General features: G+C 39.1%; 1 protein-coding gene across 5 annotated transcripts in view; it reads left to right on the top strand.

Annotated features, from left to right (window-relative positions):
• PPP4R3A (protein phosphatase 4 regulatory subunit 3A) overlaps positions 1–20067 on the top strand; it is a 63580-nt gene that overhangs the window by 30688 nt on the left and 12825 nt on the right. For 3 of the 5 annotated variants that reach the window (XR_003091689.1, XM_006035093.3, XM_014525421.2), the window contains 8 exons: positions 9465–9542; positions 9630–9746; positions 10242–10358; positions 12208–12339; positions 12449–12551; positions 14271–14429; positions 17054–17223; positions 19464–19606. Coding sequence is in view for 4 of the 5 variants with exons in the window: in XM_006035093.3 (XP_006035155.1) it covers positions 9465–9542; positions 9630–9746; positions 10242–10358; positions 12208–12339; positions 12449–12551; positions 14271–14429; positions 17054–17223; positions 19464–19606 (1019 nt within the window). In the remaining variant the exon portion in view is untranslated. The remainder of the gene's footprint in view (positions 1–9464; positions 9543–9629; positions 9747–10241; positions 10359–12207; positions 12340–12448; positions 12552–14270; positions 14430–17053; positions 17224–19463; positions 19607–20067) is intronic. The other 2 variants (XM_025191250.1, XM_025191251.1) reach the window with 2 other exon arrangements.

The following is a 20067-nucleotide window of genomic DNA, read 5'->3' as shown; positions in this document are numbered from 1 at the left end:
CTGCCTACAAGCTCATCAACAGCAAATAGGCAGAGCCCTTTTCTCCTCAGCACCACCTGGGGTGACAAGGAACAATGGTAATAAGCTGATGGAGAATAGGTTTAGGTTGGAGATCAGAAGGCAATATTTTACAGTTAGGGTGGCCAAAATCTGGAACCAACTTCCCAGGGAAGTGGTCCTCGCCCCTACATTGGGCAAATTCAAGAGGAGATTGGATGATCACCTGTCTGGGGTCTTGTGAACCCAGAATTCATTCCTGCCTGTAGCAGGGGGTCAGGCTAGATGATCTGTTCAGGTCCCTCCTGATCCTAGCTACTATGAAACTATGAGTCTAGGGTTTGATGTCTAGAGGAAGCAAGATATGAAAGAATTGCATGCTTGGCTTTCTTCCATGTCCTGGTTGTTGTTGCAATGGTGCTGCTGCGGACTGCACGTCAGCTTGGGATTCCTGGCCCAATGAAGGTAGGTTTATGTGGGACAGAGGTTCCTGTTTTTTATTGTATTCAAATGCATGGCATTTATGTAAAACGTAAGACAGTTTGCACTCTGTCTACAACATGAGGGCCTCTCCCTATGCCATCTGTACCTTTCTTCCCATATATTAGAGCTGTCTGTCTGGTTGCCCACAAAGGATTAAATTAAGGCCCCCATACTCCTACCCAGTTTCTGCTCCTGCCATCAGTCTGGCTGCAGAAGCACCAGGGGCTCCTTCCCCCCGTGGCTTCTTCCCTACCCTAGGTGGCACAGCCAACAATGCTGGGGGCTATAGCATAACTGAGAGGGTGATCATGCTGCCTTCATGAAGGGGGACAGAAATAGCCATAACCTCAGCAGTGGCTGATCATGCCATGAGGTGTTGCCCTGGGTGTCCTGCAGCTGCCCTGGGTACAGAGCTGTGTTGCTGTACTTCTGGTTAGGGGAAACTGTGTATGGCCTGAGGCACTAGGGGAGGCCACAGCTGGGGAGCTTTGGGCAGGGTGGGGCACCTGGGCACACAGTTTAGTCGGGGGTGAACACTAAGGTGAATGGTGAAGCAAGGGTGAGCATGCAGCCCTGGGGGGTGCACAGCCTCTGGTCGCTTAGAAGTTGGACAACCCTGCCATTCATTATCCTTGTCTTGCACTTCAGTCTTATTCTAACATTGCGTACCTCACATGGTATCTCAGCCAAATCCTCCCTCTCTGTGTATGTTTCTGTGTTAGAAAAATAGGGCAAACTTTGATAAAAGGGGGGCTTTTCTTAGTTGGCCCCAACCAGAATCTCTTTTGGCCTTGACTACGCTGAAAGATGGCCATCTTCATGGGAGAGCTTGAATACTGATACTGTTATCTTTGACACACTTTGGTTGTTTTGGGATAAAAGGGAGTAAGTTAAGTGTTTTCATAAAAAGACTTGTTATAGACTTTAGCCCAACATTGTCTTATTCAAAGTTTGGCAATCAAATCCCCCAGCGATTCTGCAGAGACCATGCTCCTACATTCCAAGATTGCAGGGTCTGAGCGAGGTTTCTCTGAAGTGGCTTCTGGTAGCCAGGAAGTACTTTGACAGGAGGCATCAAAATAGAGAACAGTAGGGCTCTCAGTGACGTGTGTGTGTGTGTGTGTATTGTTGCAGGCTGTTGTAGCTTTGACTGAGTGCCAAAAACATAGAATGGATGTCTGTTGAGTTGTGTACATATTTTATAAACATACGGTTTAAAAAAAATCACACTTCCATACATTCTTGGGGGTGGAGTGCTAATAAAAATACATCTTTTGACTGACAGTAAGCTATGTATATAAATAAATAGGATTCAGGAAGGCTGAGCTGGTCATGATCAAGCAGCCATTTCCATTATATAGATGGGTTGACCTAGGTAGGTAGGTGTTTTTCCATCCATGATCTTGTTTTACCTTTCAGATCAGTTTTAATAGCCATTCAAAAATTTTCTCTCTCTCTCTCCTGCTAGCCTAGTGAGGGAAAGTCCCATTGAGAGAACTTAGCCATCCCAAAGAGGTTGGTTTTTTTGGTTCTGAATAGAAGAACGTTTGTAAAAAAATTAGATGAATAGATAAGATACGCATTTAACTGGTTGCAAATTTGCCAAGTAAGGACAGCTTTTAGTGCAGGATCACTGCAGGGAGATCTTGGCAGTGTTAATTGTTTCTAAAACAGCAATACTTGGCATTTATATATAACAGAATATTTCTTCTTGGGTCAAGGCTTTACAAAGATTTATAAACATTATCCTCATTCTATAGATTGGGTAACTCGGGCACAGAAAGATTAAGACAGTTTCTCCAGTCTGTATAGCAATGATTGTGTTTACTATTCAAATACTGGTTTTGTGTTCTGTTCTCCATTCTGTTACCAAAATCTCAAAAAATAAAAAATGGGAGGCATCAAGAAGATCAGGAAAATTTATAATTTGCACCTTTATAAAAAGCTCTTGCATAGAGATGGAAGATTGCTCCAGAGGAACCCCTTGCTTTTCAGGCTTTCTTGATTGCAGAGTTCTCTCTTCTCAAGTTATCCTAGCTCTGGTGAGATTAGTTGCAGAAGAGCAACTGAATTATTGCATAAAAGTATTGGATTAGCAACTGACAAATACTAATTTAAACAGTAGCCCAGTGGGGCCCAGCCCATGTCCTCCCAGAGTACCACTTGGATCCCATTCTCCTGCCTGTTCTACTGCTCTGCCTTCTGTTCCCTGACCTGTGCTCTGTGCCTGATCTGCTTTCTGCCCTATTTGCTGCTTTGCTGGCTGCCCCCTCCTTGATCTGCTGCATGCCACACAGGATGTTTTTACACAGTCTCTGAGAGCGGGGATGTGCTTTAAGTATAGTACTTCAGAGTAGCCTCCTGAAATGTGTACAGGCACCCACAGAGACCACCTGTGCTTCTTGTGGGATGTGTGTTGTAGGTTGGCCGTCCTTGCTGTAACCTATGTCCCCTGATGGGCTTGTCTGCCAACTGAAGTCAAAAGTATTGCAATGCTCGAGTCATGGTGCTTTCTGTGTGGATGTGACTTAATTTATGGGTAACTCAAGTTAATTGCAATAAAGACAGGTCCTCAAATTGGAGGAGAGGCTCTGGGGAGTTAGCAAAATAATTGGTTCTCTGACATCCTGCACTTGATAACTCAACGTTTTGAAGAAAGAACTGGAATGATTAAAAAGGGAAAATAAGCTTCTACTTTGGAGATGACGAGTAGGAAGATCTTAGCTTAAAAGGATCATCAGCAAAGCCAAGAAGAAAAACCAGATCACCTGATAAGTCAGTCTTGGATCTTTTATTCTTCCCACCAGGTTAACTTACTCAGCATTCCTAGTAACTTTTACAGAAGTGTTTATCCGGACTTGTTCTTCTGAAAAATAGTGGTGCATTTATTTATAATAGTATGTAATTATAAATTAGAATTCCAAGTTGTAGATTATAACTTTGAAGTCTGCATTTTATCGTTTTAAATAACTTTGGTCAAGATCTCTCACTATTCTTGATGTCTTTGATTATCACAACATGGTAAAAGCAAAGTACATAAAAACCCATGCTGCCAACACACTAGCTTAACTGTTTGCAGCCGTGAGTCGTCATATGTATTATGATTTGCATAGCAGAAATTCCTTATAAGAGCATAGTGCTGTGGAACTGCATACAAGAAACCTTGGTCACATATACACAAGATGCTGACTACAGTCATTTAGTACTTGTTTATGCAAGTACTAAATGACTGCACAGTAACTGGAGTTACTCTTGAAATCCTGCTCTTGAAAATGTCCAGGGATGGAGATTCCACAACTTCTCTAAGTATCCTGTTCCAATGCTTGACAACTGTCATAGTCAGGAAGTTCCTCCTAATCTTCAACCTAAATTTGTTTTGCTGCAGGTTGAGACTATTGCTCCTAGTCCTGTCTCCTATAGGGGCAGAGGACAGGATGATGGGTTGTCTTGTTATCACTTGCTACTTGTCCTGAAGATGGGTTGTCCTGTTATGATTTCTGTAGAAAGCATCTAATGGATGTTACTCATTCATTCTGAGGCCCATGTGAAAAGACCGCTCAAGATCAAAGAGATCAAGGCGCTTGATGTTTAAAATAATCGCTTGTGTTTAGTGTGTGAGGGAGTGCTTACCAAGTGCAGTATTACAGCAGGAGAAACAATAACCATTGTATTTCTCTTCTATTTTTTTTTTCTTGTACCTTTTCTGATACCCTTCTTTAACTCATATGTTTTCTAATCCCAAACATTGATGTGTAGGAAGAAAGAAGGGCAAGGAAAATGTTCTTCCCAGTATAGGTTGTCTTGTTTCTTTTTGTTTTTGAGAGCATGATTTCTGCTCATACAGATCTGTACACCTGTGAAATGTGTGGCAGATGAAAATTAAATATTTTTCTGTGCAAATAGCCCTGATTGAGAAGTCACTTAAGAAATGCTGTTTTACAAATTACATCAAAAAACCCTACAAAGACTGAACAGTTCTGATGCGCACTTTGGGATTTTACTTGGCTTTTCTAGATAAATTTTAATTAAGGTCTAGTTGTTAATAATAGGGTGGCACTGGTTTGTTTGTTTGTTTGTTTGTTTGTTTGTTTGTAGCAGTGAACACCATGTTCCTATTTACATGCACTTCAGTTTGAAGTATAAGTGCAAATATAATTGAAGTATATTTCTAAGCGGTGTGTGTGCATGCAATATATAGTACTGGAAAATTATATACAGGTTTCCCTCACCAACCAGTTTTGAGTATCCATGCTTAATATTCTATACACCAGTTTGGCTACCATGGTATGCAGTTTTGAGTAACCACGGTTTTCTGTGGCCGCACATTAGTCTGCCACCTGTCATTTTTCCCATAATTCTTTTGTCTGGCCAGTCACGGTTTTGCCACCATGGGAACTTTCAGGAACCTAACCCCAGCGATTGGCAAGGGAAACCTGTATTTAGTGATTTCCCTCTGTTTAAAATAGCTCTAGGTTATTGTATATATTTTAAAATAAGGTGTTTGTTTGAGTAGCAGAAGATGGGAATTTTCAAAACTATTCAGCTCTGTCCAAGTTTTATATTAACTTGACTAGGATCAGGGTTAAGTCAGGACTGTGAACTTTGAAAATCCTATCTGTAATAATACTACATATTTAATTGAGGTTTGGGAGATGTGGAATTGTGTGATATAATATTGCAATTAAGTACGTGATCACTATATTTCAGTAATTATACAATGAGGCTTTGCAGTTTTTTTTTTACCCTTTCAGGTAAAATGTGCCAAATGGCTTAAGTCGGTGGAAGGCAACCTTTTTGGCAAGTGTTCCACAAATTAGTTTTTCACCCACCCCAAATACCACTTCAGTTCCTTTCTTCTGCCTGCTCTGCTGCTCTCTGCCCCATACTCTGTTCTTTGCCCAGTCTCCTTTGCCATCTGCCTCCTGACCTGTATGCTGCTGGGCTGCCTGTCCCCTTCCTGATCTGTTGCATGCCATACCAGAAGTTGCCTATGGCACTTCTTTCTGCAGGTTGACCACCCTTGGCTCAAGTAATCTGGGAGTTGAAGTCTTATTTAATTTTCAATGAAATGAGGATTTGGGATGTATGAGTTTTGAGTGCTAACCTTCAACTGTAAAGTGTTTGTTTTTTTTTTTTTTTTTTTTTTTTTTTTTAGTAAGGAATTTTACCTGGTTCTGTGCAAGTTAAGAAGCATTTTACTATAGAAATTGTACCATGGGTTAGTGAAAAAGTGTATTCAAGATTTTGTATCTTCTGCTTATGCAGATTCACGCTAACCATGGTTCTGACATTTCAGTTGAATGAAAAATTTCCATTTTTTTCTGGTGGTGGTAACTCCCTCTGCAGTGTTAATTGTAGTTAGAAGTTGTAGTTGAGATTAGAAAGATGTAGGAGGCCATCCACTCACTTCCAGTCCTAATAAAGAGAAGAAACGTGCTGCTGCTTGTATTTTACGAAGGGAACAAAAAATGTCAGAGACATGACACCTGTGAGTTATGCCTTACCAGAAGGGATTGTGTTACTGGTTTAGTGGCATCTTGTTACTGGTTACAATGGCAAGAGAAGAAAATATTTAATTTCTTTCTTCTGGCTGGAGGTAGAATTACTGTTCTAAGGTTCATTGTCCTATTAGGAGGAGACTACATCTATCTGAAGTTTGTGTGCTATTAATGGTGAATAACTCGAACTTTTCTCTGAAGGAAATATTTCTCTGAGAGTTTGCTATTACATGTTTTTTTGCGGTGTTTTAGCAGATAACTGTCGTGCAGTTGTCCTGTCCTAATTGTATCACCAGCTATAATTCAGTTTGAAGAATAAGTAAGATTCCAATAATGTTCTTCAAACTTCTTTTTTCTTTTAATTTTGAAACAAAGTTTTCTTATGAATAGTGTCTGGATTTATTCCATAAAAGTATTTAGTCCAGTTGTAACTGGGAGATTGGGGCTATGCTGCTGTTTCTCATTTGAGCCAAGGAGTAACAGTGAAGACCAATGGTAATATTTAAGAATAAGGTTTTAAAAAGAGACTTGGGTTTTGACACTGTTCATATTAGGTTACTTACATTCTTACTGTATTGCAACGTAGTGGTTAAATAAATAGCTTTTGAAAAAATCCTCATATTTGGCGCACAGAAGGGTTTCCTAGACCAGCACTATTAAGTACTGTATAGAATCATATGAGTCTGGAAGGAACTTCAGGGACCTTCCCTCTGGTCTGGGAGTGTCAAACTCGACCAGCCCTCTGAGCCAGATCTGGACCACAAATCTCCTTGTCGACCAGATATGGACCTGGCAGGGCAAGGAGCTGTAGCAGTGGAGGTGTAAGAACAACCATTGCTTCCCCCATCCCACTCCCCACTGTCGAACCACATTCACAGGGGGCTTCACAGCCAAAAATTTGCCATCAGGCTCCACCTCTCTGGCAAGCGGGTCCTGAAGCTGCACTTAACAGTCTCCAGTGATAGATATTCCACTGCCTTTCTAAATAATCTTGTTCCAGTGCTTAATCACACCTACTTGGAAAGTTCATCTTCATTTCTAACGTAAACCTCCCTTGGTACAAATTAAGACCATTACTTTTGTCCTGTCTCCCGTGGACCTGGAGAACACTTGATTACCATCCTCTCTTATTGTATTTACTCGAATGGGAAACAACCTGATTATGAGATGACACCCCCCCCCCCGAATAATAGAAAATTAGGGTCAGAAGGGATCTCAGGAGGTCATCTAGTCCAACCCTCTACTCAAAGCTGGACCATCCCCAACTAGATCATCCCAGCCAAGGCTTTATCTAGATGGGTCTTAAAAACTTCCAAGGATAGAGACTCCACAGCCTCTCTGGGCAACCTGCTCCAGTGTTTTACTACCTTCCCAGTGAGAGAATTTTCCTAATATCTAACCTAAATTTCCCTTCCTGCAACTTAAAACCATTTCTCCTTGTTCTGTCATCTGAAACCACTGAGAACAGTCCAGCTCCATCCTTTTTCAAAACCCTTTTCAGGTAGTTGAAGGCTGCTATTAAATCCCCTCTCTCTTTTTCTCTAAACTAAAATAAGCCCAGTTCCCTGAGCCTCTTCTCATAAGTCATGTCCCCCAGTGCCCTCACCATTTTTGTTGCCTTCTGCTGCTGAACCCTCTCCAATATATCCACATTGTTTCTGTAGTGGGGGGCCCAAAACTGAACACAGTACTCCAGATGTGGCCTCACCAGTGCTGAAGTAGAGAGAATTAATCACTTGATCTGCAAGCAACACTTGTACCAGTACAGCCCAATATGCCATTAGCCTTCTTGGTAACAGTGGCACACTGCTGGCTCATATTCAGCTTATTGTCCACAGTAACCCCCAGGTCCTTTTCTGCAGAGCTGCTTCCCAGCCAGTCAGCCCCCAGCCTGTACTGGTACATGGGATTGTTCTGTCCTAAGTGCAGGACTTTGCACTTGTCCTTGTTGAACTTCATGAGATTCCTTTTGGCCCAATCCTCCAATATGTCTAGGTCACTCTGAATCCTAGTCCTACCCTCCAGTGCATCTACTATTCCCCCACAGCTTGGCGTCATCTGCACTCTTGCTGAGGGTGCACTCTATGCCATCTTCCAGGTCATTGATGAAGATGTTGAAGAAAAAATGGCCCCAGGACTGACCCCTGGGGCACTCCACTCTAATACTGACTGCCAACTAGCCATTGAGCCATTGCTTACTGCCCTCTGAGCCTAATTTTCCAGTAAGTTTTCTGTATACCTTACCACCTGTTCATCCAGCCTGTAGTTCCTTAGCTGTGAGAATGTTGTGAAAGACTATCAAAAGCTTTGCTAAAATCATGATATACCACATCCACTAGTCTCCCTGCATCCACAGAGCCAGTCATCTCATCATAGAAGGCAGTTAGGCTGTTCAGGCATGACTTGCCCTTGGTGAATCCATGCTTACTGTTCCTCATCACCGTATCTCTCTCCAAGTGCTTAGAAATGGATTCCTTGAAGATCTGCTCCATGATTTTTCCAGAGACACAGGTGAGGCTAACTGGTCTGTAGTTCCCTGGATTCTTCTTTTTCCTTTGAGTATGGACACTGTTTGCCCTTTTCCAGCCATCTGGGACCTCTTGTGATCGCCATGATTTTTCAGCGACGATGGCCTATGGCTTTGCAGTCGCATCACAGCACCCTTCATAGATTCATAGATGTTGGGGTCGGAAGGGACCTCAGTAGGTCATTGAGTCTGACCCTCTGCTCTGGGCAGGAAAGAGCTCTGAGGTTAGATGACTCCAGCTAGGTGCTTGTCCAGTCTTCTCTTGAAGACCCCCAAGGTAGGGGAGAGCACCACCTTCCTTGGAAACCCATTCCAGATTCTGGCAGCCCTTACTGTGAAGAGGCTCTTTCTCATGTCCAACCAAAATCTGCTCTCTGTCAATTTGTGGCCGTTGTTCCTAGTTATTCCAGGGGGTGCCCTAGTAAATAGAGCATCTCCTATTCCCTGCTGCTCTCCCCTGACGAATTTATAGACAGCCACAAGATCACCTCTCAGCCTTCTCTTGTGAAGGCTGAAGAAATCTAGGTCCCTCAGTCTCCTCATGTATTTGAAGGCTGGAGTTGGGGTGGAAAGGAGATTGAGGAGGGCATGCATTAAAAAAAAAAAATGTTGATTAATGTAAGGATAGATGGAAAGAATGTAGCATTGGTAATAAAGCATACTGTAGGTAAAGAGATCAGAGGGTGTAGATATGGAAAAGAGATGCATAAAAGACATTACAAGATGCCCTGCAGCTGGGAAAGTGGTATGAAAAAAGGAAAGAATGGTTTGTAACAAAGTGAAAAAGGATGCCTGATAAATTTACATTTGAAAATGGTATTAAGCAGAAAATTGACAAACGCTAAGTATGATACATGGCTTGTTAGACTTTTAACTGTGGGAGACGGGGATTTGAGGAGTTTAATATTCTGAGGTTTAGATATAAAATTAGCAAGTAATCAAATGTCTTTCTTTTGTAGGAAGATGAGAAATTTCTGACAGAATTGTTTGCACAGCTAACAGATGAAGCCACAGATGAGGAGAAAAGACAAGAGTTGGTAAGAATTTGAATAGTTTGTGTGAAGTGACAGTTCCAGCTGACAGAATTTTCTTATTTACCATTCATGTGTTTTTCTAAATTTCAGGTAAATTTCCTTAAAGAGTTCTGTGCATTTTCTCAGACGTTACAACCTCAGAATAGAGATGCTTTTTTCAAAACATTGTCTAATATGGGTATACTGCCAGCATTAGAAGTTATTCTAGTAAGTAAACTCAAGATTTTTTTCTAAAATGACTTTCTAAATATTTTCTATAACTATTTTATAATTTTTATTTTAGAAAGGTCAATTGGTTGGTTAAAAAGTTAATAAGACAAAACTTGAGTTATGCAGCTTTCTGAAGAACTCTTATTTGTCCTATCACATAGGGAATATTACCAACTTGCAAGTCAGTTGATTTAAAAAGTAGTAATAAATCTTATGTGGCTTTAGGCTTTACATCAGTTACTCCCCTCTCCGTATTTTTGATGTGTTGTCACTTTCCCATCATTATATGTTTTTCTGTGTACCCAGGGCTAACATAATTGACCAAATAACAAGGAAAAGTGTAAAATTATATATAATTATATAAATAGAGGTATCAAATGCGAGAGAGAGGTGAAGTTGCTTGTGTTCCTTTAAAAAATGACTGCTTCATGTCTTCCAAGCTCAAGGATTTTATTTTTGAAAATTTGTAAGTGGTTTTACTTGACTTCCCAGGGTATGGATGATGTACAAGTACGAAGTGCAGCTACTGATATATTCTCATATTTGGTTGAATACAATCCATCCATGGTACGAGAATTTGTCATGCAGGAAGCTCAACAGAATGATGATGTAAGTAGGAACTCCTTTAAGGTGACTTTTTTTTTTTTTTTTTTTTTTTAAAGAAGGTTCATACTTGCAACTCCATTAACTGAAACTAAATCCTGTTTTACATGGTTGCATTTTACAAATGTATGCTACAAATAATTTGAGTTTTTAAAATCTTCCTTTTTAAATAAAAACCATTTGGAAACTTCTTTGTAGTACCCTTCACTGCAGTATCTCCAGTGAAATTGTATAACTGTGTTGACATCTACAGCAAAAGCTGTGTTAACTGGCACTTTGTTAGCTGGAAAACTCTACTAACTGGCATCCGAGGGACGCGGCAAAAGCGAAACCAGAAGTACCACTTCTGGGGGACTTCCGGTTTCACTGCAGTGAGCCAAGTTTTTCTATGTCACTTCTTTGGCCCACGGCCTGGGGCAAAGCAGCCTGCGTGGGGCCCCCCTCCCTGTCCCCCAGCAGGAGACGGTGCACATTTGATTAACTGGCATCCCCCAGGAATGGGAGATGCCAGATAACAGAGTTTTTACTGTAAAAAAATAAAATTTTAAGTTATTAGTTAACATGTGGAAGGCTGCTTATAGTCTGCTTGGGTCCCAGTCCTTGAAGCAGTTAGTTGTGTACCTTAGCTTTAAACATGTAGACTATACAAATAACACACATATGGAAGGGAAAGCTTCTCATATGGAAGGGAAAGCTTCTCATTTGTCTAAAGCTAAGCACGTCTTAATGCTTGGAGAATTGGATCCTTAAGTTTTTCTACACCTGTCAGTTTGCCTTTCAGAGTACATCAAGCAATATGTGAATTTCAGACTTCTTGTTTAGTTTCAGGTGGTGATGATATGTCATTAGGCCTTTGTAATATCTTTTGCCCTGAATATACACCAAAGTATACAAAGCTTACATCTCTCATAGGGAAGAAAAGTAATATACAGTAAAGTAACTTATTTGATCTAATGAACCTTGCAAACCTACAGTAGGAATTTAATTTTATATATAATAAACAGGAACTCTTTTTAAATGTAAATAAGATACAGTATTCATCTATTGTTAGTTGACAAGTACAATATTCTGGACACAGATATAATTCAGGCTAGAATACAATAATTTAGGAAAGAACAACAGGGAAACAGCATTGGCAAGGGAAATGCAAAGATAAAAGGTAGGATTTTTTTTTAATCCAAAATTCCAAATTAGTTTAATATTAAAGATGATATGTTTGGTAAATTATTAGCTTGTAGAATCAGGGTTCTATAACAATTTGAGAGAAGTGTCAGTTTCCAGATAGCTCTACTAATGCTGGTAATTGCATGTGCATGTACAAAAGAATTATGTAAGAATGTTAAATTGGTTTGTGATCCCTTTTTTGCAAATGCGCATGTGTTTTGAGTAAATTTACATGCGAGTCATCACATGCATTCATGTTTTTAAAGCCATGTGTGTGCACTTGTAGGACTAGGGATTTTCTTTTAGCAATAACAAGTTAGATCCTCTAATTAAAAAACCATTATGCATGTATATGTATATATAGAATTTGAAGCACCTGCCTTCTCACTATGTCTCAAGTTTTTTCTGCAAATCTTTTTCCTGTTTTTATAAATTTTCATTAGCCAACTTTTGTATTTGCTCTGAAAGCTTCTCCATGATTAAAGCAGTAATATTAGGCATACAAATAGTCATATTTCATTGGAAGTTTCAAAAATGTATTTTAAGGATCTGGTTGTAGTAGTACCACATTGTGTAATATTTTTTACAACATTTTTAATTTTGGCCAAATTTGACTGATTTTCCCCTTTAAAGGGACTTTCATTTTTCTTAGTTATAAATTATATGTTTTTGTCTCTGTCTTCCTTACTAGGATATTTTACTCATTAATCTCATCATAGAACATATGATCTGTGACACGGATCCTGAACTTGGGGGGGCAGTCCAGCTCATGGGTCTGCTTCGAACTCTAGTTGATCCAGAAAATATGTTAGCAACTGCCAATGTGAGTTCTAAATTCAGTTATGGCTAGTTTCTTGAAATGTTAAATGCTCATGGTAATGTATGTTAGAAATGCAGGCTTCAGTATTAAAAAATATTTTTTCATTCTTTAGAAAACGGAGAAGACAGAGTTTCTGGGTTTCTTCTATAAACACTGTATGCATGTTCTCACAGCCCCCTTACTGGCTAATACTACCGAAGATAAGCCTAGCAAAGGTGAGACCCAGCAAAGTTTGGCTGTCCTGTCAAAGCCTATTGAATTTCAGTATTTAATGCTGACTATTTATTAAAGGGTGTATGAAACTCTGCATGATCAAAATAAGTATATTTTGGATGATTAATGTCTGATTTGAACTAAAACAATGATTCATTGTTTTACAATACATAAAAGACAGAGATCTCTTATGAGGTGAACACAACATTATTGTTCCAGTTTTCATCTAGCAAAGCACTTAAGGCATCTATGTAACTTTTGGTGTATGAGTAATCAGGTCAACTTTTCATGGTACATAAAATTATTCAGGTGCTTAAATACTTTTATTGTCAGGAGATATATATAGGATCCAAAATTTGTCCCAATAAGCAGTCCTTAATCATACCCTGAAAATTTCTAGAGTAATTGCCAGGCAACTTAAGATCTTGAACCTTAGCCAACATTAAGGAGAGTTTGAAATCAAATTTTGTTATTCCCAAAAGCACTGTTATAATAGCTTACACCTCAGCAATATTTTTCAAACCGGCTAGTGTTACATTAAAAAAAAAACAACAACAAATCTGCCTGAAAGTTTTTTGAATTTTTCCATTGTTTTCATCTTGTCCTTTACCTTTTGTTTAACGTTAGTAGCTTTCCAATAGCTTCATCTTTAATCTTGCGCAGGGATGTCAAACTCCCCCTGGGCCACATCTGGATCATGGGGCTCTTCACATGCTGAATTCTTGTTCATTGGAGCTCAATGTCCCAGAGTTAGTTGTCAGGTCCCACCTCTGCTTGCCCCATCCCCAAATTCCCTTTCCCACTGCCAGCCCAACAGGCCACACAACATAGTTCCATAGGCTAGTTCCGGCCCACAACCCATAAATTTGACACCCCTAATCTAGTGTGATTCTTGTATTCTAGATTCCTAAAATGGCTAATGTCTTTTAAATCTGTTTTACATCTTTTAACAAGAATAATATACTGACAAAAATTTTTAGAGCGGACATGACCTAAGATAATGTCCAGGATGATATTTTAAGACAGTGGAGACCGGCCTTTTTCGTAGGCATGACAAAAATTAGCCCTGCACCCTCCTTGGATACCACTCTGATCTCCTTCCTCTGTCTGATCTGCCATTCTGCCTTCTGCTCCATTCTCTGTACTCCCTGCCCAATCTCCTGCTCTGCCTTCAGCTTCCTGCCTATTTGCTGCTGTGCTGTTTGCCCCCTTCCTAATCTGCTGTATGCCTCACACACAGGCTGCATGTGCCACTTATGACACTTGTGTAGCAGATTGGTCACCCCTGTTTTAAGACGCATCTAGGTAGGGAGACCCCCTTGTATAAGGGCAGTCATAACTACTCTTGCTAGTATAGCTTATTGTTCATCAGACCAGTGTTATAGTGGCAAAAAAACTCATGTTGGTATAAGCATGTTCAGTATAAAAGGGTTTCTTGATACAGCAGGCTAACATTTTTAGGGTAGATATTATCAGGTCACTGGTGGACTTTTATATGGGGTTTTTAGTTTTTGTGGTTGGTTGGTTGGTTGGTTGGTTTTTTAAGGGCTAGATGTAGATTCCAGCTTTCTACCCAAAACTAGTATAACAGTTTTTACAGTGGGATTTAAAGATCCAACTTTGTGATTGTACCTGCAAATTTAGATTTAGTATTTGAAAATAGGGCGCTAAGTATTTTTTTTAATTATGTTCTTGTTAATAAATATATTTTTTATTTATAGATGATTTTCAGACAGCACAGCTGTTGGCATTAATATTGGAATTGCTAACTTTCTGTGTAGAACATCATACATATCATATAAAGAACTACATTATTAACAAAGATATCCTGCGACGAGTATTAGTTCTTATGGCCTCAAAGCACGCTTTCTTGGCATTATGTAAGTTTTTAACTTGTTTGTGTGATGAGTGTTATTTGTAATAGTGGTATTTTGTTGGAAAATATGTACCTTTACATAACCATAACCTTCAGTACAGAAGTTCCATCTTCATAACTATATCGTTTATTTCTTATACCAACCTGTGGCTGTGTCATTTAGAATTACCAAATAATTTAGTATTTATCGGTGGGGAGGGTTGCTGAAACTTAGCCTTTTTTTGAATGCAAGTCGTATGAAGAAAAGTTGAGAGAATAAGATATGCTTAGGGAAAAGAAATTAAAGGAGAACATAGCAGTCTTCAAATATTCAATAGGCTGTTATGAAGAAGTGTGGAGGGGGATGTTCTACATTGCCACAGAGGGCAGGTCACCAAAGAGATGGGTTTTAATTTTATCAAACCAGATTTAGATCAAACCTCAAATAGCTTTATACACCCTGGGAAGAATAGGACAATGGAATAAAATGCCTAGAGAAACTGAGGAATCTCCTTCATTTTAGGTTTTCAGGAAAAGGGCTGAGTACTACCCCAAACAGTTGCTTATAGGAATCAGACCATTCTGTATTTGTTTAAGGCCCCTTCCAGCTCTGTGACTTATTTCAGGACTGTCCAGCTGGCAGCCTGCAGACTGAGCCCATGCAACCACCTCTCTCTGGCCTGTAGTGAGGGAGGGCCTTGGAGATTAGGAAGAGCTGAGCAGTAGTGGTCAGCCCCACACAGTTGGAGGGGTGGAATCCCAGGGGCCTGTCTGCACAGTGTGCAGACCAGGGGCTGCCACAAAGTTTGAACAGTCCTGAGTTACGTATTTAATTTATTTCCTGAGAGAGCCCTATTATAAACCAATTTGCAGCCTTCTGTAGCAAAGGACTCGGCCCACAACAGGTCATAATGCTTTTAAAAACTATGGGTTCCTTTTTTAAATCTCTGGCTCTTATCTTGTGAATCATGCTTGCACACCTAACAGTGCTACCATTGCATGGTACCCCACAGAATCCTTGAAAAGATCTCGGGACAGTCCAGGGTGTCATGGTACCCTTGTTGAGAATCACAGTCTGTAGATCAAGAACTATTTACTTGTGCTTGTGATGTTACTTAATTTTGGAAAGAAAGAACTTTTAGAAGTAATTGTCAGGTTTTGTTTGTTTTTTTTACTTGCTAATAAAACACAATGCACTTCAGTGTCAAAACTTAATAGGCAGAAGGTCTTGAAGAACAGGTCTTTGAAGACCTGAGCAACTAGTTGAGTAGTTCCTTCAACCTTTCCAAAAAGTTTGTTTGTCTCTCTTCATGTTCACAACTAACAGTTGGAAATGGGAAGAGAAGTAACTTGTAGTTTAAAGTGCCTTTTCACTTAGGCTAAGTGACTGTTGGAAAACCCAAGACTGAATTGATTCAATCTTTGCAGGTTAGTCTAAGCTGCATAGACTAAACTGATAAGCAAGTGAACAGACATTCACTTTCAATTCCAGAAATGCAGCTGTATGCCTGCAGTGGCTCAAGCCAGAAGCAAGGGGGTGCTAGAGCACACCTCCTTGCTCAGCTGGAGCAGACAGCTTAGGCAAGGACTAGGTTGCCCACCTGTGAGGAGGGAGTTTGAGAGAAGTGCAAAGCATCCTGGGATGATGGGGACTGAGAGTTGATTTGAATCTGGAGGGGATCTGAGACAGAAGTTCAGTAAACTGATTTAACCTAAATCAGTTAAGTCTGATGCAACATCCTTCCAGCTTTATCTTAAACTGGCTTCAGCCATTTTGAAAGTAGTTTATGTTCACTGAACTTCTGTTGTGATATGGATTTGAACTGATTTCTGATCACTTATACTGGTTTATGTGTAACTCTGTCCCTAGCCTTAAAGATCATGTATGATTTTGATAGAATTAGGACCCTTCAGTAAACCTATTTCACATGTGTACAGCTTATCCACTTGGAGTACTTTCACAGACCAGTGGAGGGAAAATAGCCTGGCTTTAGATGTGCAAAAGTAAGGTGCTTTGAGAGCTCAAAAGCTTATAGAAGCTTTGGAACACCACAACGAAAGCCTCAAAGGCAGGCTTCAAAGGCAGGCTTGATTGATAAATAGATCAAGTTTCAGCATTTTCTTCACTCAGAAAAACCATTTCCTGTTTAATGTTGATGACCGTTTACTTTGTAGACAAAATCAATGAAACAGACTCAAGTCATTTCTTTGAAAAAATAGAAATGATTAGAAGGAGGGGAAAAATGACTGTATGAGTCCAACAGTGAATACTGGTAATGAATCTTGCAATTGTGAAATGATTTTTCTTTGAAACCCTGAGTTGTTTCAATGTTTTAACAGTTAGCATGCTAGCATCATGCTTAGGTTAGTGTTACAGTTCATTTAAAAAAGGATGATCTATACATCTAGGCTTACTTGAAGGATTTTTCGATGGTATAGTAGGTCATTACACACTCAATTTGTACTTTTTAAAAACCTTTTTAACCTATTGATACATGTTGTATCAATAGTATACAATAGTATACAATTTATTGATAAAAAGCTAACTTTCTTATCTATAGTCCATGTGAAATAACTGCTGTTTTGGTTTATTTTTAATTCTGTCTATAAAAATAATTGTAACTTTCAACAACCACTTCCCTGGTTTAGGTGCCCTTCGTTTTAAGAGAAAGATAATTGGTTTGAAGGATGAATTCTACAACCGATACATAATGAAAAGTTTTTTGTTTGAACCTGTGGTCAAAGCATTTCTCAACAATGGATCCCGCTATAATCTGATGAATTCTGCCATAATAGAGATGTTTGAATTTATTAGAGTGGTGAGTACTATTATATCTTTGACAATGTTGATCTTATAATACATGATATAGTTTAGGAGTTTAGATTTTAATTTTGAGACAGGTGCGGTTATTAGTGTCTAATTCTGGTAACGTTTAAATAAAATGATTATAATGACGTGACCAACAGAAATCTGAAATTGATGTAAAGTTTCTTGTCCAGAATGACTGACTGTTCTGGAAGGGCATTTCATTCAGAGATAAATGGTAATGGTTGCACAATGTTGAAATTGCATTCATTGTTCCCAGATTTGAAAATACTGTCCTTTATTGAAATCTGTTGTATAAACTAATTCTGGATTGGAATAAGTATTAAGGTAGGAATGTTTGAAATTGAAATTACTTAAAGGGATATACTAAGTCATTAGTGCTTGAGAGACAGTCCTGATGGTCCACTCATAATTCTTTATTAAACCATTTGTTGTTCCCCAAATATAAAAACCTAAAAAGGATTTTCAAAGCAAATAGCAAGTTAAATTAACAGTAATCTGCATTTGCTGTTTGCAACCCACTATATATGTACCTTGCAGATCTGTCAGTAAAGTATGTGTTTTGCACCCCAGGTCTAGACTGACTGAATTCTGTAAAATATGGAAATATTTACAGAGCAGAGAAGTAATTCTGTCAGAAGATAGAAGTATAGTGGTTTAGTTTGACAACATTGATCCTGCCAGATCATGGTGTATGCACAAGAGGTCATCCAGACCTTTGACACATTTGCCTAGGCAGGGGTTTGGAGGAGTAGAGGCTGCCCAGACCTCCTATCTTCCCCTTTAGTCCACTGAGACAGAATCCAAAGGCCAGACTGGATCCAGGTGTTTGGAGCCTCCATAGGCATAGTTGTATAAGCATCCCAGGAATCAAACCCAGGTTTCCCATGTGGCAGGCAAGCAGTCTACCACTGAACCATAGGAGACTCAATATAAATGTAGTATTTCCAAGATTTTAGCATGTGGGAGTCTCTTAACACACACAGAAGGGATTGATTATCTTCCTCCATGGCACTGTTCCCTCAATACTGTCTTCACCCAGACTAAGTAGATTTAAAATTTGCATGGGAAAAAGTCAGGCTACTGAGTGGGTAGGTTGCTGTTGAATGGGGGGAGGTGGGGGATGCTAGGGTATTTTTGGTGATATCTTTTTTTGGACCAACTGCATGGGGGGAGGGTTAGATAAGCTTTCAGGAACAAAGTTCACATCTTTAATTGAACTTTGTCCCTGAAAGCATGTCTAACGTCTCTCCCAACTATTCAGTGGGTCCAGTAAAAGAGATCACTTAAAAAACCCTGGCTGGTATATTTCCTGGACTATCAAGGCTACAATATCATTCCAGTCCTACTACTCTAATGGGGATGTGCATTATTTCCCACCTCCCCTGCTCCTGTGTTTTGAAGGTTACTTGAGAAATGTAACATGTTGAGGGCTTTATTTAAGTGTCTTTGAAGTGAGCGTCTTTGTCACTTAAATGAGGCCTTAGGTGGTTAAGGCTAGTGAAAGTCTTTGTTTGAATGGAGACGGTGCTTGAGCTCCAGAGCCAGAGCACTTCCCCCTGTATAATCCTAGTTTCCTACAAATCCTTCAGGAATCTGAAATTAGGAGTTGGCCACAGACCTCATTTTGTGGGGAAATAAACCATCTTTTCTTTTCATGTGTATCATGGCCCCAATCAGGGGGAAGCACCACATAGGAATACTTGAAGAAGTTATTTTTCCCCCTTCATCTTCTCTTACCTGCACTAGTGTGAGAGAATATCCTTTTATTACATTACAGAGAAATCATGAATTATTTGCTTTTTGATCTGTTTTTCTCCTTTTCCTTAACGTCATTGATATTATTATGATAAAAACAAATTGACATCTTCATATATGTCTGTGTAAATTAAGTACAGGTATTTTAAGTCTAGAGCTGATTTCAGTATGCTTGATTAATGGCTATGTAGAAAACTTACCTGTTTTATTTCAAAAACTGTAAAAATCCAAAACTGTTACTCTTACATCTCTCTTTCAGTCGAATTATTTATTTGAAGTGCCAGATTTTACCCACAAATGTATTTGCTATATTTGTTAACTGAGCACTTTTAGGACATTTTATGAATATTGCATCTTCATATTGTTTTTCCTTTCCTGTTGTATTAAAAAAAACATACTTGCATACATACATTTGTTTTTCTTTTCTTTTTTTAATTAAGTCACTTGGTTTATGGTTGTATTTCTTTCCTATAGGAAGATATAAAATCATTAACTGCTCATGTAATAGAGAATTACTGGAAAGCACTGGAAGATGTAGATTACGTGCAAACGTTCAAAGGATTGAAACTACGATTTGAACAGCAAAGGGAAAGACAAGATAATCCAAAACTTGACAGGTAAATATTAATGCGAGTGTTTCTGTGCTCTAGTAGGAAGTAAAAATAATTCTAATAGCTACTGTATGATACTTGGGCATTGCTGAATAATCTAATTGATAGAATGTTTTCCAGAACTGTTTGCTTAAATCTTAAGGGTGGTTTCAGATTGTAATAAATGCAGAAATACTTGCACAAATTATCTAATTGAGGTTATTAGTAACTGAACCTCTTTTGCTTAAAAACTTAGATGTGCAGTAGATATTATAAAAGATTGTCCTCAGATAATATATTTCAGTTTGAAAATCTGCAAATAAATGCTGAAGCAAGGGAGTAAGATTATAGCAGATTTCTTTTAGTATATAGGGTATTTTGTAACACTCTCTCTCTTTGTGCCAGATCTGCAATTTTAGGAATTCTGGTTCATGCCAGATAATGTGAGCATTTTAATAAAAGTAAAACTCAAACCATAGATTTTTTTA

This window comes from Alligator sinensis, unplaced genomic scaffold (assembly GCF_000455745.1).
Source record: "Alligator sinensis unplaced genomic scaffold, ASM45574v1 scaffold608_1, whole genome shotgun sequence".
Lineage (NCBI taxonomy): Eukaryota > Metazoa > Chordata > Crocodylia > Alligatoridae > Alligator > Alligator sinensis.
The sequence above is the reverse complement of the archived record's forward strand: the minus strand, read 5'-3'. Positions and strand labels throughout refer to the sequence as shown.